The sequence below is a fragment of the Squalius cephalus genome, assembly GCF_949319135.1.
Source record: "Squalius cephalus genome assembly, chromosome: 11".
NCBI classification, from domain to species: domain Eukaryota; kingdom Metazoa; phylum Chordata; class Actinopteri; order Cypriniformes; family Leuciscidae; genus Squalius; species Squalius cephalus.
This window is the reverse complement of record NC_137132.1, coordinates 28,075,661-28,101,679: the sequence shown is the minus strand read 5'-3', so window position 1 is coordinate 28,101,679 and position 26,019 is coordinate 28,075,661. Positions and strand designations below refer to the sequence as shown.

The 26,019-nt window shown below is 37.4% G+C and overlaps 2 protein-coding genes across 2 annotated transcripts in view; both read left to right on the top strand.

The window, feature by feature from the left end:
* LOC307166774 (uncharacterized protein) overlaps window positions 1–20,880 on the top strand; it is a 125,102-nt gene extending 104,222 nt beyond the window's left edge. The window contains exons 7-15 of the mRNA XM_079885411.1: window positions 5,266–5,706; window positions 17,089–17,346; window positions 17,440–17,682; window positions 17,799–18,044; window positions 18,595–18,852; window positions 19,010–19,315; window positions 19,437–19,706; window positions 19,796–19,879; window positions 20,372–20,880. Of these exons, the coding sequence (XP_079741537.1) occupies window positions 5,266–5,706; window positions 17,089–17,346; window positions 17,440–17,682; window positions 17,799–18,044; window positions 18,595–18,852; window positions 19,010–19,315; window positions 19,437–19,706; window positions 19,796–19,879; window positions 20,372–20,438 (2,173 nt within the window). The 3' untranslated portion in view covers window positions 20,439–20,880. The remainder of the gene's footprint in view (window positions 1–5,265; window positions 5,707–17,088; window positions 17,347–17,439; window positions 17,683–17,798; window positions 18,045–18,594; window positions 18,853–19,009; window positions 19,316–19,436; window positions 19,707–19,795; window positions 19,880–20,371) is intronic.
* LOC307166773 (uncharacterized protein) overlaps window positions 1–26,019 on the top strand; it is a 419,028-nt gene that overhangs the window by 257,025 nt on the left and 135,984 nt on the right. The gene's annotated exons all lie outside the window — the stretch shown is intronic.

Here is a 26,019-nt window from a genome sequence, read left to right as displayed (position 1 = left end):
AAATTGGACAATTCCAGCGTTATGGATGTGACATTTGCAGTCAAAACTTGAAATATAAATTCTCAGAAAATGCATTTAATACTAATATATTGAAACGTCTGTTAATATATCCATACTCCCTTAATAAAGGAGTCAAGTCATTAGAAAAATATCAGTCTACACATGCGTTTTATATTTAATATGAGGGAAATACACATGTGACGTGACACAAAAAATCATTAACTTTTAGGTGGCAAAATATTTTTTAGTAATTCTATGAATTACACTGCGCAAACCAAAAGATGTATACCCACCGGATGAAGAAGGGTCGGCCTCCACAGAACATAAAATATTCGTTTTATTTTATTTTTCGTGTTCGCATTTATGTGAAAAAAAAGAAAAAAAACAATGTTAAGGGCGTGACATGACTTCTCCAGTTCTCCATTACGGGCATAACTGCTCTGAAAGCGACTTTAAAAAAAATCACAGAGACCTCAAACAGAAAGCACAAAGCCGTCTTTAAAGTGAATTTAGTTTTTTATTAATTGTATCTTAATTTTAATCAATGTTTCATCAACCAATTGCCTGGATTTAATAAATAAGAAAATGTCCAAAATTGGTCCAGTCAGACCTGAACGTCAATAAAACGTTTTAATCACATGTACATCAAAAACAATAACACATTATTTGTGGACATAAGCAAAAAAGAAGCATTTTCTGATTAAGCACAACATTTTATTGATCTTGAACAGCCAAAATTTCTCTTTATTTTTTTCAATATTTAACATTTCGTGAGCTTAGAATTATAAGGTTCTATCTCCACTTTTGGTCAAATTGAGTTTTTGACAATCTGATCCATTAGGTGTTTATTAATGCCTGTGTGGTGTTATTTTTGTAAAAAAAATATTTTGTTAGTAGTTATTAATAAAATAAAAAGGTTCCATCTCACAAAACATAAACCGAGTTTAAAAATGTTGATGCTCAATAAACTACCCTAAACGGAGATGGAACCTTATAATTCTAAGCTCTCGATTTGTTAACCAAACTAAAATACCAATTACAAAATACTGAATTATTATATAAAGGGATAGTTCACCCAAAAATGAAAATTATGTAATTTACTCACCAAATTCCAAACCTGTATGAGTTTCTTTCTTCTGCTGAACACAAAAGAAGATATTTTGAAGAATGTTTGTAACCAAGCAAATAGAGCATCCATTGACTACCATTGGAGAAAAAATTATTATGGTAGTTAATGGGAAGCGACATCTGCTTGGTTACAAACATTCTTCCAAACATCTTTGTGTTTAGCATAACATAGAAAGGTATACAGGTTTGAAACATGAGGTTGAGTAAATGATGACAATTTTCATTTTTGGGTGAACTATCCCTTAAACACATTGTTTGGCTCATTTTTTGTATCCACCACCCCCAGCTCTTCCTGAAGCATGTTTCAGGTGTTCTGCCATTGCTGCATCAATTTCAGAGTCTGTAGCATTTGGGCTCCACCTCTTCACAGCATCTAAGGGAAGAGAATATATTTATTTTTAAAATAAATAAAATAAAAAATCTGAGGTAAATGACATGCACTTATTTTCAAAATATTTTTATGGTCTACAGCTAAATTTAAAAAACCATGGAACAAGATGAATGAATCATGAATGAAACATTAGAAAAAGGTAATCAACATGCATTAAATTTGATTTTATTGTATAAAAGATGTTCTGCTTTAAATTGGTGTTAGATCAGTTGGGGGGGAACAGCATTTGTCCCCTGCCTCTTCAATTCCACTGTGGTGTCCTTGAGAAAGAGCCTTAAATAGGTGTGTAACAGTGAGAAAGTGAACAGGACATTTCTGATAAAGACAGGTGGGCTGTGATGTCCCCTGAATAGACATGTTTAGAAATTCTAAAATTACAAAATATTTTTAAAGCAGTTACTGAAAACATACATGTTCAAATCCAGCTAAACATTTCATTCTATTTCAGATAATTTACGTTCTGAAAGAAACTCTCACAAGGCTACATTAATAAGTTACAGTAATAACTTTGACTGTATCATTAAACATACTTTATACTATGGTATACCATTGTATAAGTTCAAAGTAACTTTTAGCCTACTAGCTAATTTTAGCCAAACTCAGTTAGCCAATTTCAGTTGACAATGTGGGCATCATTTCTTTCGGTTCATTCATGTCAAACAAGTAAAACTCTAGCACGTTAATCTAATAATACAAAATGTATGTACCCAACAGTAGATTTCTAATAATATGGATGGATACAAGTACAACACGCGCCTCAATTCCTCCTCTCCTCGTGGTTGTTCAAACTTCAATGTTCCCGAGTCTATGGGGAGAACGCGTTAACAGATAATCTAACCCATCGCGAGATCTTTTGTTACATCTGGGCAGCACAGTTTTGGCAATTACATCCATGATTACATCCAACTCAGACATATATGGTGACCGGATATATTTCTGTTTTACATGTACAGTACCAGTCAAAAGTTTGGAAACATTACTGTTTTTAATGTTTTTGAAAGAAGTCTCTTATGCTCATCAAGCCTGCAGTTAAAAAACAAAAAAACAGAAAAAAACAGTAATATTATGAAATATTATTACAATTTAAAATAATGGTTCTCTTTTTTAATATACTTTAAAATGTAATTTATTTTTGTGATGCAAAGCTGAATTTTCATCAGCAAGTACTCCAGTCTTTGGTGTCTTATGATCCTTCAGAAATCATTCCAATATGCTGATTTATGATCAATGTTGGAAACAGTTGTGCTGCTTAATATTTTTTTTATAACCTGAGATACTTTTTTCAGGATTATTTGATGAATAAAAAGTTAAAAAGAACTGTATTTATTTAGAATAGAAATCTTTTGTAACAATATACACTACCGTTCAAAAGTTTGGGAACAATAACTTTTTTTTTAAAAAGAAATTAGTACTTTAATTCAACAAGGATGCGTTAAATTGATAAAAGGTGATGGTAACGATTTATATTGTTAGAAATGTCTTTATTTTGAATAAATGCTGTTTTTATGAATAAATGCTGTTTTTATGAATAAATGCTGTTAACGTTTTACTCATCAATGAATCCTGAAAAAAGTATTCCAAAAAAATATATTAAACAGCACAACTGTTTCCATCATTGATAATAACTGAGTATCAAATCATCATATTAGAATGATTTCTGAAGGATCATAAGACACCAAAGACTGGAGTACTTGCTGATGAAAATTCAGCTTTGCATCACAAAAATAAATTACATTTTAAAATATATTAAAAAAGAGAACCATTATTTTAAATTGTAATAATATTTCATAATATTACTGTTTTTTTTTTTTTTTTTTTTTTTTTTAACTGCAGGCTTGATGAGCATAAGAGACTTCTTTCAAAAACATTTAAAATAGTAATGTTTCCAAACTTTTGACTGGTACTGTATATGCATACATTCCATAAAAAAAATAACAACGAATACATCAGGTTCAACAGGTTGAAATAATGACTAAAATGCAGTGGCTTTGCAATCACTTAACCACACTGGGCAATCTGTGATTATAATTTTTTTAAACAAGATAAAGTAAATATATTTACTTTGTATACAAATCATGTATTTCATAAAGATAATTCCTGGTTTTTTTTTTTTTTTTCTGTCTTGCTTGACTAGACGTGTAAAATACGTCAGTGGATGTGTAGCCTATTCACAGCCTTGACTAGACGTGTAAAGGACGTCAGTGGACGTCTTCACAACCTCTTAAAAACTACTTGGGCAATTCAATTAATTATTGCAGTATTAACCATGCAAGGATTAAGCACAGCTTTTGCATATTTCACAAGGATTTCATAGAGGGTCATGATGGACTATAAATGCACGTGTAAAAGATGTAGCCAGGTGACGTCCTCTCACCCGATACACTACACGTAGCTAAAAGTCAAAATAACAATTATACAGGCAACCCCAGAGAACTGTAGACATGTACAAATGTATCTGAATGCATTTTTAGGAAATGTTCTGTGTTACATATTTTTACCGATTTATGCCGTCCTACTGCGACTATTTTTGGCCAGGGACCCGACGTTGCCGTCGGACCAGTGTTTGCTGGGTTTGGTCTATCGTTACAGCCCTAGTAAGATGAGAAAGCAAGACTTTATGGTTGTAAAAAAAAAAACAATGGCAATCTGAACATCTTTGCCAAGCGCAAACCAGTACAGAAGTAGGCTAATCAATAAATTATCGGGAAGGGTCATGCCTTTTTTCACATTCATTTTGGAGGGTCATAGAAAAATGTATTGCTGGCGAAGGGAGGGTCATGTATTTTTTGACTACAGATCTCAAAACTCCTCCGGTGGCCCCTTAAATAAAAAATGAACAGTCCCTTACAAAGCAATTTTTGTGACATTTTATGAGCAATTTTTTCCAATAAAATTAATTAATTTTTTTTAAATTATTTTTCAATAAATGCAATATTAGAAAAGCCTTTAAAATACATTTTTAAAGTGAGAATAGTGTCACCTGGAGGCGTTAAAAAACAAACGTGTGATGTCATGGTGTAACCACCTATAGCTCCCTATAGAAATTTATAGAGAGGCTTTTTGGATTCTCTGCGATTTATGGATGATGAAGTCAAGATACAATCACATTATCTGTTGCCTGTTCATCCATCTTTAGAAACGCCAAACCAGTACAATTTCAACTGGACTAAAAAATTTACTTCCTTAATACATATAATCCTGGTCTTATCATGGACAATTCATTAGTTAGCATTATTTAGAAGTTTAAAAATCATACAACATCTTAAGAGACTAATAATGTTTTAGCCCAACTGAAATGTAATGTTTAAAGTGCGTGTAAACGATCACTGATGTGACGTAATAGAGGACAAAACAGCACTTGACTTTAGTGGAGCTCTAGATTGAGTGTTTACTGTCAAATCAGAAAACAAACAGTGTAGAAACTGTCTGTCTGACGCAGGTTTATCTTCATATCAACTCAATATGTGCCAATACATGTACTTGAAATGAATGGTTTAAGGAAATTAAGTTACTCAAAATCTGTTTTTTTTTTATTCCAAAAGATAGAATCTATAAAAAAAAAAAACTTTATTTACTAAATAATTAATTTAGGATTATATTATAACACACCAGTCTGTACACAACCAGCCACTACAGTCCAGTTTATGTTCATATACGTTTATTTTAATTCAATCAGTCACTTTTTTCCAATATTTTATATTCTCCTACACTGGACAATAAAGTGATAATTATGTGTGTCTCCACAGATTTCGTGACATTATCTACATGAAGAGAGAAGCTGCTGTAAAGTTTCTGCTGAATCTGTTTGTTTCAGCATCAGAGTTTGATGCAAATACAGAAGAAAATTACACTGAACTATTAACATCTGTGTGCAGCTACACATCTTTCCCCTATGATGAGAATTATTATAATACTGAGTATCAGTGTGATTTCCTGCTGGATCTGTGTTCACATGTGAAGGACTATGAGACTCAAACAGGCAGGAGTGTCCTTCCAGCATTACAGCCAGTTTATCAGTCAGCTCCTGCAGTCTGGAGAATAAAGCTCTCAGAGAGAAAGAGCTCCATCCTCCTAGAAGTGCTGAAACTCCAAACAGAGAAGAAACCAGTAGAGCTGATAGACTGTACAGATGAAGAGAGTGAAGTGAGGGGATTCCTCCAGTGTCTGCCCTACATCTCACAGCTCAGGTGAGAGTCTCATGGGGAACAGACCAACCATGCTTGATTATTGTATTCAGTGCTCACAATAGAATTAATGTAATGTAATTAACTTACATATTTATTAAACAACATGAATGTGAACGTGAACCAGAATTGAATTGCATGTCATCACACAAAAATAGAAAACACTACAATGACGTGTGGTTTGTCAGTAACATTAGAGTTGTACAACTGTAAGTAGATCTGTTGTTGAAATCCTGCTCTCATCCTCATTCATTCAGTTTGTTTCTGCTGTGTAGAGAGAGATTGTGTTCATATTTCTATTGTATCAGCTTCATGCAGCTCACAGTATGTTTACATGTGCAGTTATAATTGGACCACAGAGGGTTTTTACTTAGTCGAGCTGCAATCTTCATCTCTCTGTCCAAATATACCTGATACAATACATAATCATCAGTGATGCGCGGGTCAATGTATAAACAACCCGCACCCGACCGACGTTTTCAACTAACCCGCCCGCAACTCGGACCGCAAAAAAAAAAAAGAAGAAAATATTGTCCGACCCGCTTCCTGACCCGCATTTTTTAAAAGTAGCTTCCACTCCCCAGTCTTCACCTTTTCTCTTGCCGCCTCCATCTCTACCTGCAGACTGAGCTCGTGTATCATCTTCGCGCCAGTTATTCAGCCAATAAAGTGTAGGCCTAGAGCATGTGAGCGGAGTGGAGCGGGAGCGAGCGGATCTTGGACAGAGCGCAGAGCGGCATTTTTAAAAGGACGGAGCTTCGCCCTGTTTCCCGCTCCAATTTCGCTCCGCGCACACCACGATTCTGAAGCATGCTCAGTCAAGCCTGACTCAGTCTACTGTTGATGACTGCAAGATGGATTCTATTTTCAGTCAAAACTCGGCTCAATAATGGAGTTCAAAAAGTAGGCTACTTCAAAAAGGGAAATAAGAAGTCATACAGGTGTAGCCTACTATAATATAAAACTAACTATAATGTGGTAGATGAAAACGAATGTGGAGACATTATTCCAGTCAGTAAAGATTCATTTTGGAATCTAAAAAGACACATCTCTCAAAAACATGCAGTGTGCTATGTGAACACGCTGGGAAGAAAGCAAAAGGTTAGCAAATTGAATACGGTAACCTGTAACAAAGTGTAAATTAAATATAGCGTAATATTCAAACAATTGATACAAGCCCATTTAAATTTTAATCCTGCGCGCTGCGCAAAAGTTCAGTTATAAGAATGTTGGCCTAATAGTTAATTTAGCCTACTTTTAAAACGTTTATGTATTTTTTTTATATTTTTGTTTATATACATTTTATTTATATTATTAGGCCCATTTATTCGTTTTATTTTACAGCAGTTTGTGTGTACAATGGATATAAGCCCATTTAAATTTTAATCGTGCGCGTTGCGCAAAAGTTTACTTATCAAAATTCTGGCCTAATAAATTTACTTTAAAAAAATGTATGTAGGCTATATTTTTGTTTATATAATTGTTATTTATATTATTAGGCCCATTTATTCGTTTAATTTTACAGGACTTTGTGTAGGCTATATTCCTTCTTACATAGGCCTAATTTGTAGTAATAACATTTCTATTTGAAAAATGTTGTTGTTGCTCATTAATTCTTTAGGAGGTAAGGCTGTGGTCTAAGCTAAAAGTGATATACATGTAGATTTTTTTTTTTCCTTTTTTGGAGCGAGCGGGGGGCGATTTGAGTGGAGCGCGGAGCAAACTGCTTTGAGCGCAGAGCGATGATGAGCGGAGCGGCCTGATGTAGCTTTGAGCGGGGGAGCGAACATTTCCGTGAGCGATGATGAGCGGAGATTCTCACCGCTCCACTCCGCTCATATGCTCTCTCGTACTATATAAATTACAAAGGTTTAATTGGCATCTTTATTTCAAACGACCCGACCGACCGCGACCCGAATATCATTAAAAATATTTTTGGATGACTCGTAACCGCGGGTAACCGCGGGTGACCGCAGGCACCCGCTCATTTCGGATCAACCCGCGCATCACTGATAATCATATACACTGCTCAAAAAAATAAAGGGAACACTTTTTAATCAGAGAATAGCATCAAGTCAGTTAAACTCCTGGGATATTGATCTGGTCAGTTAAGTAACAGAGGGGGTTGGTAATCAGTTTCAGCTGCTTTAGTGTTAATGAAATTAACAGCAGGTGCACTAGATGGGCAACAGTGAGACAGCCCCCAAAACAGGAATGGTTTTACAGGTGGAGGCCACTGACATTTTTTCCCTACTCATCTTTTCGGACTGTTTTTCACCAGTTTTGCATTTGGCTAGGGTCAGTGTCACTACTGGTAGCATGAGGCGATACCTGGACCCTACAGAGTTTGCGCAGGCAGTCCAACTCCTTCAGGATGGCTCATCGATACGTGCCATTGCCAGAAGGTTTGCTGTGTCTCCCAGCACAGTCTCAAGAGCATGGAGGAGATTCCAGGAAGACAGACAGCTACTCTAGGAGTGCTGGACAGGGCCGTAGAAGGTCCTTAACCCATCAGCAGGACCGGTATCTGCTCCTTTGTGTGAGGAGGAACATGATGAGCACTGCCAGAGCCCTACAAAATGACCTCCAGCAGGCCACTGGTGTGAATGTCTCTGACCAAACAATCAGAAACAGACTTCATGAGGGTGGCCTGAGGGCCCGACGTCCTCGAGTGGGCCCTGTGCTCACTGCCCAGCACCAGGGAGCTCGATTGGCATTTCCCATTGAACACCAGAATTGGCAGGTCCGCCACTGGTGTCCTGTGGTTTTCACAAATGAGAGCAGGTTCACCCTGAGCACGTGACAGACAGGAAAGGGTCTGGAGAAGCCGTGGAGAATGTTATGCTGCCTGTAATATCGTTCAGCATGACCGGTTTGGTGGTGGGTCAGTGATGGTCTGGGGAGGCATATCCATGGAGAGACGCACAGACCTCTGCAGGCTAGACAATGGCACCCTGACTGCCATTAGGTATCGGGATGAAATCCTTGGATCCATTGTCAGACCCTATGCTGGTGCAGTGGGTCCTGGGTTCCTCCTGGTGCACAACAATGCCCGGCCTCATGTGGCGAGAGCATGCAGGCAGTTCCTGGAGGATGAAGGAATGATACCATTGAAGGGCCACCACGCTCACCTGACCTACATCCAATAGAACACCTCTGGGACATTGTGTTTCGGTCCATCTGACATCACCTGGTTGCACCTCAGACTGTCCAGGAGCTCAGTGATGCGCTGGTCCAGATCTGGGAGGAAATACCCCAGGACACCATCCGTCGTCTCATTAGGAGCATGCGCCGACGTTGTCAGGCATGCATACAAGCACGTGGGGGCCATACAAACTACTGAGTACCATTCTGAGTTGCTGCAATGAAATTTCAGCAAAATTGACAAGCCTGCTGCATCATTTTTTCACTTAGATTTCCGGGGTGTCTTTGAATTCAATCCTCTGTAGGTTGATCATTTTCATTTCCATCAAACGATGTGGCATACTTTCGTTCATAACACATACCCAGTCCATATTAGTATAGATATCCAGCATGATATTTTTCCCCATTGAGATCTGATGTGTTTTCAAAGTGTTCCTTTAATTTTTTTGAGCAGTGTATTTACAGAATTAAATACACATAGTACATTACCTCTGTCTTTCAGAGAATGTGCACAATGATGATGATGATGATGACCAATTGTAGAGTGATTAAAATGTATACATGCTGGATGAAGAAAAACTACAATCACATTATCTAGGTTTGTTAGTTTGTCTTTAGAAAAACCGAACTGGTGCAATTTTATTCAGACTAAGACATTTACATGACATTAGAAGATGAATAATAGTTTTAGAAGATGAATAATAGTTTTAGTCCGCCTGAAATCAAACATGTAAAGTACATGTGAACTTGATTACTGATGTGATCATACACAGGACAAACTACACTTGACTTTAACAAAGCTCTAGATAAAGCATTTACTGTCATGATAGTCAGCGGACAAACACAGTGTAAAAACTGTCTGTCTGGCACAGTTTTACCTTCATAAAAACTGATTCAGGGGCTTAAGTCTTAATTTTTGAAATGCTTCATTTATAATTGTAATTAAAAGACAGATAAACACTCTTGATTCAGCTATTACAAACATAAGATGAAAAAGCTCTGCTCATTTATACGGTGGATCACATACAGGATTTTATTTTATCCAGCTCTGGACTTTAACATTCTCATTTTGTCTCTGTCCACAGTATTCATGAAAATGCTTTTGATTTTGAGAGGGAGAAACGGGTCCAGTTTCTGCTGAATCTGACTGTTGCAGCTTCAAAGTGTGTTACAACTACAGGAGAGAATTTCATTGAGCATTTAACATCTGTGTGCAGCTACAAATCATTTCTCTGTTATGATGATGATGATGATGATGATGATGATGATGATGAGTATCAGGATGAACACTGTGATTTCCTGCTGGATCTGTGTTCACATGTGAAGGACTATGAGACTCAAACAGGCAGGAGTGTCCTTCCAGCATTACAGCCAGTTTATCAGTCAGCTCCTGCAGTCTGGAGAATAAAGCTCTCAGAGAGAAAGAGCTTCATCCTCCTAGAAGTGCTGAAACTCCAAACAGAGAAGAAACCAGTAAAGCTGAGAGACTGTACAGATGAAGAGAGTGAAGTGAGGGGATTCCTCCAGTGTCTGCCCTACATCTCACAGCTCAGGTAAATGCTGTTTTCTTAAATCTCACAGTCATGGCTAAGAGTTTTTCGGTTGTTAAAGGAACCTTATGTAAGATTGTGGCCAAAACTGGTACTGCAAAGTGCTTTACATAGAAGAAATTAAAATAATAAAAAGAAATAAGAATAATTAAAACAGTTTAGAAAAATAAAAAATAAAATACAGTACAGTACAAACAGTCGGACGAGCATTGGCACAGTGCTCATTCAGTAAATGCATAGCAAACAGATGTGTTTTGAGTCTGGATTTGAAAGTGACTACAGTAGGAGCACATCTGATCTCCTCTGGAAGCTGGTTCCAGCTGCGGCTGGCATAATAGCTAAAAGCGGACTCGCCATGCTTAGAGTGAACCCTTGGTATTTCTAGCTGATATGATCCTAGTGATCTGAGTGATCTGTTGGGTTTATATTCAGTGAGCATATCTGCAATGTATTGAGGTCCTAGGCCATTGAATGATTTATATACCAGTAATAATACTTTAAAATCAATCCTAAATTTAACTGGGAGCCAGTGTAAAGACCTGAGGACTGGTGTGATATGTTCATATTTTCTGGTTCTGCTCATATTTTCTGGAGCTGCAACTGTCTTATGGTCTTTTTGGGAAGGCCAGTGAGGAGTCCATTACAATAATCCACCCTGCTGGTGATGAAAGCATGCACAAGTTTCTCTAAGTCTTGTCTGGAAACAAAGCATCTAATTCTTGCAATATTTTTCAGATGATAGTATGCTGATTTAGTTATTGCTTTGACATGACTACTGAAACTAAGGTCTGACTCTAGTGTCACACCAAGATTCCTGACTTGATTTTTAGTTGTTTGACCCCTAGAGTGAAGGTATGCGTTCACCTTGAGAACTTCATCTTTGTTTCCAAACGCAATGACTTCAGTTTTGTCTTTGTTTAACTGAAGAAAGTTTTGACACATCCAACTGTTGACTTCATCAATGCATTGGCACAGGGAGTCAATGGGGCTGTAATCGTTAGGCGATAGGGCTAAGTAGAGCTGTGTGTCGTCTGCATAGCTGTGGTAAGCAATTTGGTTCTTTCTCATTATTTGGCTCATTGGGAGCATATACAGGTTGAACAGGAGTGGCGCAAGAATTGAGCCTTGAGGGACTCCGCATGTCATGGATGTCCACTCAGACTTATGATCTCCTATACTCACATAATAACCTCTCCCATCTAAGTATGACCTGAACCATTTTAGGACTATCCCAGAAAGCCCCACCCAGTTTTCCAGCCTGTCAAGAAGTATGTTATGATCGACAGTGTCAAATGCAGCACTGAGGTCGAGTAGTACCAGCACTGATATTTTGCCTGAATCAGTATTTAAGCGAATATCGTTTATTATCTTTATGAGCGCTGTCTCTGTGCTGTGGTGCGGTCGGAAACCAGATTGAAAATCGTCAAAGTATCCATTCGAGCATAAGAATTTGTTCAGCTGATTGAAGACAACTTTTTCAATGATCTTGCCTATGAAAGGAAGATTTGAGATCGGTCTATAGTTGCTTAATATGGTCTTATCCAGATTGCTCTTTTTCAGGAGGGGCTTGACAACTGCAGTTTTCAGGGAGTATGGAAAACTCCCAGAGCGAAGTGAGACATTTACCACTTCTAGGAGATCTGCTTCTAAACTGTTTAACACACTTTTGAAAAATGATGTGGGAAGTGTGTCAAGAGCGCAGGTTGATGGTTTAAGGTGCTGTACGGTTTCTTCCAAAATTTTGCCATCAATTTCTTTGAAATCAGACATAGTAACTACTTTCTCAGGCGGTTTGATCTGTCTGACCCCAGCGCAACTCAAGGATGTGCTGAACACCTTTCTGATATTATTGATTTTCTCAGAGAAGAAAGAAGCAAACTCACTGCACTTGTTCTCTGAGAGCATTTCACTGGGAATCTGGCTTGGGGGGTTTGTCAGTCTCTCTACAGTAGCAAAAAGAGTGCGTGTGTTGTTTAAATTACTGTTTATAATATTTGAGAAGAAAGTCTGTCTAGCTTTGCCTAGTTCCATATTAAAAGCATGGATGCAGTCTTTGTTGATGTTATAATGGACTACAAGTTTTGTCTTCTGCTACATGCGCTCTGCTTTTCTGCATTGTCTTCATATTTTGCACAGCTGTTGAGTTTCTCCAAGGTGCTTTTGTCTGCCATTCTTCTTCCTGACTTTGACAGGAGCAATATCATCAATTACACTTTTAACTTTTGAGTTAAAAGAATCAAGGAGAAAATCAACAGAGTCAGCAGATATACTTGGTGTTAAGGATATAGCCTTCATAAATAGTACACTGGTGTTCTCATTTAAGCATCTCTTCTTGACAGACACAGATTTAGCTTCAATGGCAGGAGAGATCAATATATCAAAGAAAATACAGAAATGATCAGACAGTGCTACATCCTTAATAACAATCGATGAAATGTTTAGACCCTTACTGATAAGTAAATCTAGAGTGTGTCCACGATTGTGTGTGGGTCAATGTACATGCTGAGTCAGATCAAAAGTTTTTAAAACACTTTTGATTTCTTTAGCCATGTTGTTTTCTGCACTATCGATGTGGATGTTAAAATCTCCAGCAATGACAAAACAGTCAAACTCTGATGTAATTGTTGATAACAGTTCTGTAAAGTCCTCAGCAAAGGCTGAAGAGTATTTTGGAGGCCTGTAAATAATGATAAGTAAAATGCGTGGAGCACCTTTTAACACAATACCCAGATATTCGAAAGACAAGTAATTCCCAAATGATATTTGCTTACATTGATAGATATCTTTAAAAAGAGCAGCTAGACCCCCACCTCTCTTAACAGCTCTGCAGACACTCATAAAAGTAAAGTTAGGGGGGGCTACTTCATTGAGGACTGTTGCACTGCAGCTGTCTTCTAGCCCGGTTTCATTCAGAAGCATAAAATCCAGATTGTTTGTGGTTATTAAGTTGTTGACTAGAAGTGATTTATTTTTAAGTGAGCGGATGTTAAAGAGTGCTAACTTAACAGACTTACTTTTCCCCACATCAGTCTTAGTTTGACGTGTAATAGGCACCAGATTAGTTAGGTTTGCTGTACGGCTATTGAAGGCCTTAGACTTTCTATCTTGTAATAGAACAGCAATAGAGAAAGATACAGGCACACTGAGCGGTGTATCCCCTCCCCCCTGACTCGAGGTTGCCAGATAGGCTGCAGGATCCAGCAGGAATAGGCTGCTACAAGGAGGTGGTAACTAGAGCAGAGCTGGCAACCCGGAATGCCGAAACACTACTGACTTCGTGATTGGTAGATCGGTGGAGGGTGGGGCATCAGGCCAAAACACAACATGACAACATCAACATCATTTGAGGGCTGCAACTTCACTTTTATATGACAATATCCTGGCCGGACTACTGTTGTCAGTGATTTAAGTATTTGAAATGAACATGATTTCTTAATGTCTAGTGACATATCAGGGCCATTTTATGATTAATTGAAATACATTTCTTACATATGGTTCCTTTAAACTTTTACTTTTGTTTTTGAGATTAATATTAAAAATTAATTATTAAAAATTAATATCTCAGATTTTAATCAAGAATACTTAGTGTAATGTGCATCTCAGTAAATCAAACTTCTTGCAAAAACAAAATTGCTTGGTCAATCATCTCCATTGTAGTTTTAAATCTGAATATGAACAACACATCTCTAACTTCTCCACCGAATACAGAAGTGAATGAACGACGGGTCTAAAGTCCTTGAATATGATGATCATGTTTCTGTTGTTTAGCTTTGATACCGACTATTTGGACGAGGAGGATGTCTCTGCTGCACAGTTTCTCTTAAAAATGAGTGTTGCAGCATCAGAGTTTGATTCAGATACAGGAGAGAAATACACCGAACTATTAACATCTGTGTGCAGCTACACATCTTTCCCCTGTCATGAGAATTATAGTAATGATTATATTCCGAAGCACCAATGTGATTTCCTGCTGGATCTGTGGTCAAATGTGAAGGACTATGAGACTCAAACAGGCAGGAGTGTCCTTCCAGCATTACAGCCAGTTTATCAATCAGCTCCTGCAGTCTGGAGAATAAAGCTCTCAGAGAGAAAGAGCTCCATCCTCCTAGAAGTGCTGAAACTCTATGGGGTGAGATTTCGGTCACAATTCTGCGCACGCAAGATCACATTTTGAGCGTGCAAAAGGGCATTTCGCACGCGCGTGAACTGAGTTTTGCGAAGAAATGTTCGTCTCGCAGATAAGAAAATATTGCGAGCGAACGAAAATCAATTTTGCATTTAAAATAAGTATTTGGATGTGCGCGGACGTTCTCTTTCGCGTGTGCAAAGTTTAACTTTCTTCTTGCTCCTTTCATACCAGCCGTGAGCGCTCTCTAAGCGCAGACAGCTCGCTTGCTCAACACAACCCAGTGTTACAATATGGCATAATTCCAGCCAATCAGAGATGAGACTGCTAAATTCTGATTGGCTGGCTTGAAAACCATTCACAAGACTCCCTGCATCACCGACTGCGGAAGAGAACTAGTGTAGTTGAGTTTATTATTTATGAAAAATATTCAAAAACTTCACTGTAATTCACTGTATTGTTGGCAAATTCAGTTCACACATCACTGCTGTCCTGATGGTTATACTACAAGACTTACTTTGTATAAATATAGTTTTGCGTATTTTTTACGATTATTATTTATGAAAAATATTCAAAAACTTCACTGTAATTCACTGTATTGTTGGCAAATTCAGTTCACACATCACTGCTGTCCTGATGGTTATACAACAACGCTTATTTTGGGAAAAATATAGATTTTAAATTGTATATACTATTGTAAATGTAGAAGTTTTATGATTTTTATGAAAAATATTCAATAACTTCACTGTAATTTACTGTATTGTTGCCAAATTCAGTTCACACATCACTGCTGTCCTGAAGGTTATACAACAACACTTATTTTGGTAAAATATATATTTTAAATTCAAATTGTATATACAATTGTACTGTAAATGTATAATTTTTTATGATTTTTATGAAAAATATTCAATAACTTTACTGTAATTCACTGTATTGTTGCCAAATTCAGTTCACACATCACTGCTGTCCTGATGGTTATACTACAACACTTATTTTGGAAAAAAAAAATTAAGTTGTATATACAATTGTAAATTTATGATTTGTTTAATGATTTTTATGAAAATATTCAATAACTTTGGACATCAGTGATGTGTGAACTTAATTTGGCAACAATACAGTGAATTAAAGTTATGTTATTGAATATTTTTCATAAAAATCATAATAATTATACATTTACAATTGTATATACAAATTAAAATATATATTTTTCCCTAAAATAAGTGTTGTAGTATAACCATCAGGACAGCAGCGATGTGTGAACTGAATTTGGCAACAATACAGTAAATTAGAATATTTTTCATATCATAAATGTACAATTGTATATAAAACTTAAAATATATTTTCCCCAAAATAAGTGTTGTAGTATAACCATCAGGACAGCAGTGATGTGTGAACTGAATTTGGCAAAAATACAGTGAATTACAGTTATGTTATTGAATATTTTTCATAAAAATTATACATTTACAATTGTATATATAATTTAAAATATATATTTTTCCCAAAATAAGTGTTGTAGTATAACCATCAGGACAGCAGTGATGTGTGAACTGAATTTGGCAACAATACAGTGAATTACAGTTATGTTATTGAATATTTTTCATAAAAATCATAAAACTTCTACATTTACAATAGTATATACAATTTAAAATCTATATTTTTCCCAAAATAAGCGTTGTTGTATAACCATCAGGACAGCAGTGATGTGTGAACTGAATTTGCCAACAATACAGTGAATTACAGTGAAGTTTTTGAATATTTTTCATAAATAATAATCGTAAAAAATACGCAAAACTATATTTATACAAAGTAAGTCTTGTAGTATAACCATCAGGACAGCAGTGATGTGTGAACTGAATTTGCCAACAATACAGTGAATTACAGTGAAGTTTTTGAATATTTTTCATAAATAATAAACTCAACTACACTAGTTCTCTTCCGCAGTCGGTGATGCAGGGAGTCTTGTGATTGGTTTTCAAGCCAGCCAATCAGAATTTAGCAGTCTCATCTCTGATTGGCTGGAATTATGCCATATTGTAACACTGGGTTGTGTTGAGCAAGCGAGCTGTCTGCGCTTAGAGCGCTCACGGCTGGTATGAAAGGAGCAAGAAAGTTAAACTTTGCACACGCGAAAGAGAACGTCCGCGCACATCCAAATTCTTATTTTAAATGCAAAATTGATTTTCGTTCGCTCGCAATATTTTCTTATCTGCGAGACGAACATTTCTCCGCAAAACTCAGTTCACGCGCGTGCGAAATGCCCTTTTGCACGCTCAAAATGTGATCTTGCGCAAGCAGAATTGTGAACGAAATCTCACCCCATAAAACTCCAAACAGAGAAGAAACCAGTAGAGCTGAGAGACTGGACAGATGAAGAGAGTGAAGTGAGGGGATTCCTCCAGTGTCTGCCCTACATCTCACAGCTCAGGTCTGTGTTAAATACTACTCTTCTGACTCGTAAAAAGTTATGCTTTCATGTAAGCATGAGATTTTCTGCCTGAAAGTATGACAAAGCACTACTGTATATGTTTAAAAAAAATAATTATTCATAATTTCCTCGTCCTGTAGGAATGCGGAGCGGTTCATCCCTTCACTATGTAAAGTGTTTGGGCCGAGAGTGAAGGCAGATCAGGTGACTCCTCTGCTCCAGGCTTTAGACTTCACTGTTACTCTGAGTGGAGAATTACCCAGCAGCTCCTGCAGATCTGTGGCGAGAGTTCTGGGCCGTTCGCCCTCAAAACTAAACCTGACTCTGAAGACACACGCCATCTCTCTCAGAGGACTCAAACTGCTCTTCAAACACATCACACACCTGCACAAACTGAGGTCTCAGGTTCATCATCTGCATTCACACTTTTACATCATCCTGAAATCTGCTGTTTGAATGTTCCTCATGATCTGTGATTTTGTCTTTGACAGTGTGGAAGACGAACTGTTAGTGAAGATGTCCAGAGTGCTGAGATCATTGAATGGTCCTTTTCCACTGATAGAGGAGTTTTCACTGCTCACAAAAGACTCAAAGCGAAATCTCTCTCATATCCTGAGCAGCTTGACGTCTCTCCTGAGACTGGTGTCTGTTCAGTGTTTGGATCTTACTGAGTGTAAATCAGAGGCTCTGTCTCTCAAGGCTCTGTTGGGTCTCCAGGAACCCGTGACTATCAGGTCTGTGTTCAGCAAAGTTGATCCATTTTCTGTGAGTAAATCAACCAGTTTAAAACTGATAAGTCCTGTTCTGTGTGTGTGTGTGTGTGTGTGTGTGTGTGTGTGTGTGTGTTCAGGTTCTCTAAAGAGACTCTTCAACAGCTGGTTTCTCTGGTGTATGAAGCACAGGATGATGAACTGACACGCTCTTTCCTGAAGAAAGTGTCTGAGGATCTGACTTCCTGCTCACTGACCTGGGAAGTGATTCATTTCCTGCTGCAACATCAAGATCAACATCTGAAGTTGGACTTTAGAAAGAACAAAATCTCTTGTGAAAACATCAGAGAACTTCTGCCCTTGTTAGAGAGAATCAAGTTGAAAAGGTAAAAATAATCCATCAAGAATAGAGCCATTGTTTCCTTCCCTAATTTAATTTATATATATTTATATATTATTATTATTATTACATTTTTACTCATACATCAAATGTGAGTTTTCAAACCATTGTGTGCTTTAAAAACATAAGTTGCTAACAAGTTGCCTCTGGTTTTTCAGGGCTCCTGGCTTATTTCTCAATCATTGAAGAAACTCTCGTTTTAGATAAGACTGTGATTTTTGGTCGTAGATGAGACTAATTTAAAATATAAAGATAAATAATTTTTGTCATAGAACAAAATCTTTTAAAGTAATGTTTTTCCACAGACTTTATATTTACTCATGAATTGAAACCACTTTTCTAAATACCTATTAGAAAGTTTGCAGGCTGACCCGTGACAAATTAGATTTCTGGGTCACTTTACATATTCACATCATGGCTAAACAGTTCAATTGCATCCATTGCTTCTCTATTAAAGAACATGTGGTTTACTTCTCTGTGTTCACTGAGTGACTTTGACTCAAGTAGATTTTACTGAATGATCTTATTCTCCACAGGTTGAGCCCCAGCTTTACTCTTTCCATCATTATGGAGATTTACGAGTCTCGCTCTCCTCAGTATGTGTCCAGTCTGATGAGTTCAGCAGGAAATGACATCAATCTGAGCGGCAGAGTGTTGGACTCTGTTCACTGCGCTGCCCTGCGCTTCACTCTCGAGAACTGCAACACTGTCAAACTCAATCTGCTCTGGACCTCCGTACCAGAGGAGGAGCTGGAGAGCTTTCTGCCTTTGCTCAGCAGAGTCACACAACTCAGGTTAGCAGATTTACAGCACTGATATTATAATGGCTGTTGTTTTGCTCAAGAATCTCTTTGTTAACAGTGTGTGTGTGTGTGTGTGTGTGTGTGTGTGTGTGTGTGTGTGTGTGTGTGTGTGTGTGTGTGTGTGTGTGTGTGTGTGTGTGTGTGTTAGTGTTGACAGGCTGCTGCTGCTGAAGCTGCTTCATTGCTGCAGTTCCTCTGATCTCCAGCAGGAGACAGCATCTGTTCTGCTCTCTGCTCTTCACAACACACTGGACTTCTCCTGCTGCTCGGCTCTGGATTTAACAGATACACTGGAAAATCAACAACGTTTGATACTCACCGTTAAAGACTGTAAAATAATCTCATCTGTGCTTCAGAAAACCCAAAGTGTTGTGAAGTTGATTTTACAGGACTGTGAGATCTCTGATACGGCCCTGAAACAACTTTGGCCAATCCTGCCTCGAGTCCAGCTGAGGTGAGAAACCTGACAGATCCCTTTCATTACTGATATCACAGTAGTCCAATTATTTATCTCCATATAAACTCCCTGTATATTATTCTCATGTTTGTCGTTGTGTTCTCCTGTCTCTCATCAGCTGTAGTAAAGCTTTGCTGCTGCAGTTTCTGGCTTGTATTAAAGATGGATCTCAGAGAGGCTCTTCGAGGAGGACTGAGGCTCTTTCACAGGCCTTGGGAGGAGAGATGGACCTCAGTCACACTCAGATGGACCCGAGTGCTTGTGAACAGCTGGCGCTGTTTCTGGAATATTCTGAAGGGCTGAAAGAACTGGATCTCAGTCACTGCAAACTCACTGATCACTGCATGAAGCCGCTGATGCCACATCTGCACAAAACTCAGACTCTGGAGTGAGTTACAGAGACACGGCAGCAATAGACAAACACTAAACGCGTTTATTTCTGTTATTTTATTGTTTCTGTCTCATTTCTTCTTCTAGTGTGAGTCACAATAATATCACAGATGAATCAGCAGAGAGAATCCACAGCGTCGTCTCCAGTCACAGCAATATCCAGACTGTGCGGTAAGTGTGTGTTTGATCAGTGTTTTATTACTGTATGTTTATTAACCCTCTAACCCACATAATTTATTAATAAAACAGAGTAGTTTTAGTGATTTAACTAAACAAAACATAAATCATTCGATTTTTACGTTATAAAGTCATATCTGTTTTCTGTAATCTGATTAAATTAATTATTAAATTACTAGTTAAAAAAATGCAAGCAATGCTAGTTTTAGATCCACATTGTTGAAGGGCCACATGATAAGCATTTTTGAAGCATTTAAATATGATTAAGTCTGTAGTTTTGATATATAAAAATGCGTATTTAAAGTTACTCGTTATATACATAAATGTCAGTTGTTCAGTTTAGAATACATATTTTGTGCACAGCTTAGCCAAATATAATTTAATGAAATACTTCATGATAAATACTTGTACTTTTTGACTGAAGGCTCTGTCTTTTTTCACATCACATGACTTTATATCATATTGTGGTCAATTTGGTGTTTTCAGGCTGTTCGGAAACAAAGTCAGAGACAGAAAGCAGTTCATCAGAGACAAGAGATTTGAAATATGGTGAAGATCCTGGACCGTATCCGGATGATTCATTAAGATGTTTTGTAAATGACTCAATTCATGATAAAACAAACTGACAATCACTTTGCAAAGCATGAAACATCCGTGTCATAGTTTATTTTTATGATTATTTTGAAAGGAATTTATTCACATATTTAATGTAGTCTGGTTCACTTAAACCAGAATGATTCAATTGAAATGGTTAAAATATTGCAATGTTGTGGTAATAACGAATATATTGCCTTAATATAAATATTAGAGCAATAGTTATTTCTTATGAATGTAGTTCTATGTATTGATCTGTCTTCCAGTCGCTGCTCATCAAGTTCAAGAGACTGACATTGTGTCTCTGTGTTCGAGCCTGTACTTTATAATTTGTATTCCACATGTTATGATGTTATGTATGTAAGTCACTTTGGATAAAAGACTCTGCTATATAAATAAATGTAAATGTGATGTAAATTAACTCTATTTGAGCAAAAGTGCGTGGGCCCTTAGAATCGCCCTATCTAAGGTTAATTAAAGGGTTAGTTCACCCAAAAATGAAAATTCTGGCAGTTACTCATGTTGTTCCAACCCTGTAAGACTTTCATTCATCTTCGGAACACAAATAAAGATATTTTTGATGGTTAAAATAGTCCAAGTGACTACAAAGAAGATGTGCATTCACTGACGTCTTTTCTTTAAAATGTGGATATTGAGACTTTATTTTCACGGTTTTTAAGCATTTCACAACCCACACACAAACAACTACAAATGAAAAGGCCTGCGCTAATTATTAATGTGTGCACAACTACCCATCTATTTGACAAATTCACAAATGTGCGTCACTACATTTAAACTAATAGCTACAATACAACTTATATGTGCAAAATACAGAATAAAATGAATGTGCAGCATTTAGTACAAATAGAGACATAGTTGTTAATGCAAAACCTCGATTTTGTATTAATATAGGTCATATAATGTAGGGATGATGATTGACTTAAAGCTGTAACTATAGCATGAAAAAGACACACATACACACCTCTCTGTAGCTGAGTTTGCCTCATAATCTTCATCCACCTCCTTGATCATGTTCTTCAACCCCAGATGAGTCTGTGGAGCTCCAAGTTTCTCCATCATCAGCTTCAGCTCCATCAGATCAATGAAGCCGTCTTTACCCGAGTCAAATCTACACACAGATACATATACAAACAGCTTTGAAGGAGTAGTTCACCTGAAATTAAAGCTCTGTTATAAATGACACATTTAGTACTGTTTTTCCATAATTTAAACCTGCTATATGGCTTCATTTTATTATTATTATTTATTATTTATATTTTTAAAACAGGAAAAGATTAAGGACAATCGGGCCTGGCTCAGTATAAAACTGATTTTCAGCAGGTTCCTGCTCTGCAGAACATAAAAACCACATACACAACAAAGTTCACACACTAGACAGCTAGAGACAACAACAGACACACAAACCAAGATATTGGGCAACAGGAGGGGCTATAGAGCCGTCTCAATGGTCACAGCTATACCTGTCCATTAAATGGCGAGCAAATGTTATTTTAAATAGTCTTCTTGATGTGATAGTTCTGATGTGCTGTGGGATCTCATTCCAGGTTTTAGTGAGCACATGAAAAAAAGATCTCTGTCCATAACAGGGGCCTGTACCATGAAGGTAGCTGAACAAACTCGGGGTTACAGGATTAGTTTTGAGTTGACAAAACCAAACCGATGCAATCAGGCTTTATTGGTACCATGATGCAGCTCATCAACTTTCTCTGTCAACTCAGGCTTTGATCCTCAAGCTATGATTACTCCACGCGCGCGTGCACATAAAAGAGTGACGTCGACACTGAACAACCAATCGCGGGTCGTGATTTTTCCGCGGAGGAGCAAGAGATAATCATTCATATTTACGATGAATTTAAATATGTATTTCAAGCTCGAAACAATACGGTCTCTGTGGCCAAAGCAAGAGAATACTGTTGGAGAAAGATTGCTGATTGTTAATGTGTAAGTTAAACAAATACGTTCTATATTTATGTAAAATTATGTATGTATGTGTAGCCTATACGTGTAATATAGCCTATAGCCTATTTTTATAGTATATAAAAATGTGCATGTACCGGTACTAAGAAAAATTTATATTCATTGATTTTTAGATGCAACCCCAACTCCAAATGTTCTTGGCAGCAGATAAAGACAAAATATAAAAATATAATTCAAAGTGGTGAGTATTTACCACAACCTTTTATTACTTTTGTGAACATTTTATCACAAACACTTGTTTGCAGAAAACAGAAATAAAGAATTAAATTCAGAAAACCAGAATACACTGTGGCGGAGGAGTTGGCTCTGAGTAGGCAATAAGGGACGGCCGATTATGGATGGGATTACAGGTGCTGTACAATCTGACCCTGGTGCTGGCTCCTCTAAGCAAGTAACACTGGGTACGTGTGCAATACATTACTACTTTAAGTTTTAAATATGGCTGACTGTATGTTCTGCAGAGGGAAATACAGTGTCCCTGTTGAAGCCAGCACACATACACACAGTCTCCCACACAGAGGTCAGTATGCAGCAGACAGAACACCAAACATAACCTGCTTTACAACAGTTATGCTTTACATTGGCCTATTTTTATTTATTAGGGTGGAGGAAATGAAGACACTCTGTCTGTGTGTGTTCTCAGACAGTTGCTGATGTGAATGCACTGGGCTTTTTATTATGGCAAACATTTGAATGTGTGGCATAAAAAAGGGACTGGCCCTTACACATCTCTTTTATTGTAGGATTTTTCACAACCTTCCCCAGAAACTGAGGCCTCTACCTCAATGGGCTTCAGAAGAAATGTGAACAAGGTTAAAAAACTTAACATAAATTACAGTCAGTCCTGTGTTTGTAGGAAATCAAGGAACTTTTTGTGATTTGATGAGCCTCCAGAAACTTGTAATGATCATGTTTGTGGTGGAATTATGTTTCAGGTGGAAACAGACTCAGTCAGGGCCCTGTACAAAAGGAGTCTTGAACTAGACTGCACACTAAAGGAGACTTGAACTAGACTGCACACTAAAGGAGCTGACTGTGAGCTGAGGAGGCTCCAAACAAAATCAAACCGCAGGATAAAACTGATCTCAGTATATATATATATATATATGTATAACTTATTTAACCAAGTAACACTTTAGTATGAATATTTATTAATGCAACTTTCTCTTGCTCTCTTTCTCCCTCCCATCCCACAAAACCAATAAAACAGTTTGAGACATATCTGCAGTTTCAATGTGCTTTTATTAAGTGTAATATTGTATGGTGATTGCATCTACATCTGCACCAGCTGGGTGGTCAAGTGTGATCGGGTCAGTTTCATCGGGGAGAAGCTGGTTTTGTGGTGTTTCTCGCTCCTTTCTACTGGTGGCTATATTGTGCAGAATGGCACATGCAGCCACTATCTGTGATCTCTGGTGACTCTTAAGGGCCGAATTGAAACGTGCATTTAGGATGCCAAAGGTCATCTCTATCTTCACTCTGGTTTTACTGACGGCAACATTGAAGCGGTGCTGTGGCCCTGTCTGAGGGTCATGATAGGGGGTTATTGTGTAGGTTTTTCTAGCTCAGTTCAAATTAACAGTGTTTTGTACTGTACCAAATTTAACTTGCTTTCCTCAAAGTGCTGACACAACACAGACTCACAGAAAATCCGTGAGACAAGCACTGGAGCCAGGCCATTTGTCATCCAAACTTTGATCATATATGTTCATGACCACAAGTCGTCTGCAGATGAAATGTTTAGTAAATCATTGTTATATCTGTTAATGTCACTATTAATTTAAAGATTCATCTCACAGAAAATAATCATCTCACATATTCACATCATCTCTACCTGAACATTATGGCTGTGATAGGACTTCCTATTAACATAATCTGCCTCATGTTCCCCTAGAGCAGTGGAGATTGGAGCAATAGACTGCATACATGTTGCAATGACTTGGGAATCCTATCATAAGATTAACAGAAGAATAATAAAAAAAAGATTCAAAATAATTCTTAACATGTATTATTTTGTATAGTACACTTGTGAAATTTGCTTAAAAAAAAAAAGTGTTCATGTGATGTCACCCTATCAATATATCTTACTGGCAATTTTATAAAAGCCCTCTTTTATGGACATGGTCGATAAATGTCCGGGGAACACTATTAATGAAACTTTTCATGTACTCCTGCAGAGCGAGGACCACCTTACGAATGGTTTGACAAACCGTGTTTTCCCCTATAGCTTCTGTGCGTCACCCACCGTGCAAGAATGTACCACTTGCACAAAAAAAAAAAAAAAAAAAAAAACCGCAACGCAATATTTGCGGTACAGTAAGTGCATGAATTCGACGTGTTAAATTCTTTATGTGCGGCTCAAGAAGTTCGCAAAGATAAGACATTCCTTCCGCGGAAAATCTGTATCTTTCATACAAGTAACTATCAGTTAAGGCAAGGGGATTTTGTCTGGCTAAAAACTCTTTCTCTACGAGCTCGTCAAACAATTTGCGCTGAGATGTCCACCGGATTTGGAAGAAAAGGTGAAGTCATTGCAACAGACACTTGGAATAAGGTACGTCACCTATATGTATCTTTGCTCTCAGCTGATTGGTCAAACTTCAGTCTGAGATCTTGAATCCAGAACATAACCTGCCCCGGAGCAGGTTAGCCGTGCAGCGTAAGATACCATGGCAACGAACACAGATTAAAGCCGAGCTACTTTCATAGTACCTAAAACCCAGGGTTGGCGGAAACTAAGCTGAAACATAGCTGGCTAGCCACTTAATCCGGCTTCATGGTACAGGCCCCAGTTTTTAAAAGCCGGTAAAGGCAAAAGTCCATTTGTAAAAGATCTCGTAGTGCGCTCAGACCTTGAGCTAAGTTTCGGAACCAATTCGGTTAGAGCAGTTACAGTGTGTCCATTTGAGATTTGATAAAACAAGTTTATCCCATGGCTTGTTTTATAGTTCTGAAGTGTCAAGGCATTACACAAAGATAGTGCAGTACAGTGGTGAGTCCAGCCTGGAAGCCTGACATGGATCTTATGAGCTCTATTATAAATTCTTATTACTGGTTCAATAATCTCATTTGTTGTTAGTGACCAAACAGGTAAACAATACGACAAAGTGGACAGAATGATGGCATGAAGATAGGTTTTTGAAACAGAAAGCAACAAATATGGTCTAATTTTGCTATAAACATATAACTTTTGGTTTAACTTTCTGGTTAGGGTTTGAACATGTTCTTGATAAGTAAGATGTGAGTCAAGATAGACTCCCAAATACTTATATGTTGATACAATTGAAAGCGTTTGATTAGAAAAAGTGATAGGATTGGATATGGATAGCTGTCTCCTAGATGAATAGAAATACATGCATTGTGTTTTCTTGACATTAAGTGTTAAATGATTATCTTGCAGCCAGTTATGTAAATGCTGCAGATCTGTGTTAAGTCTGTAATTGATTGTGTCGATATTAGAACCAGAAAGAAAAATAACAGTGTCATCAGCATATAGCAAAGAACTAGAAAAATTCAAAACACAAGGAAGATCATTAATATAC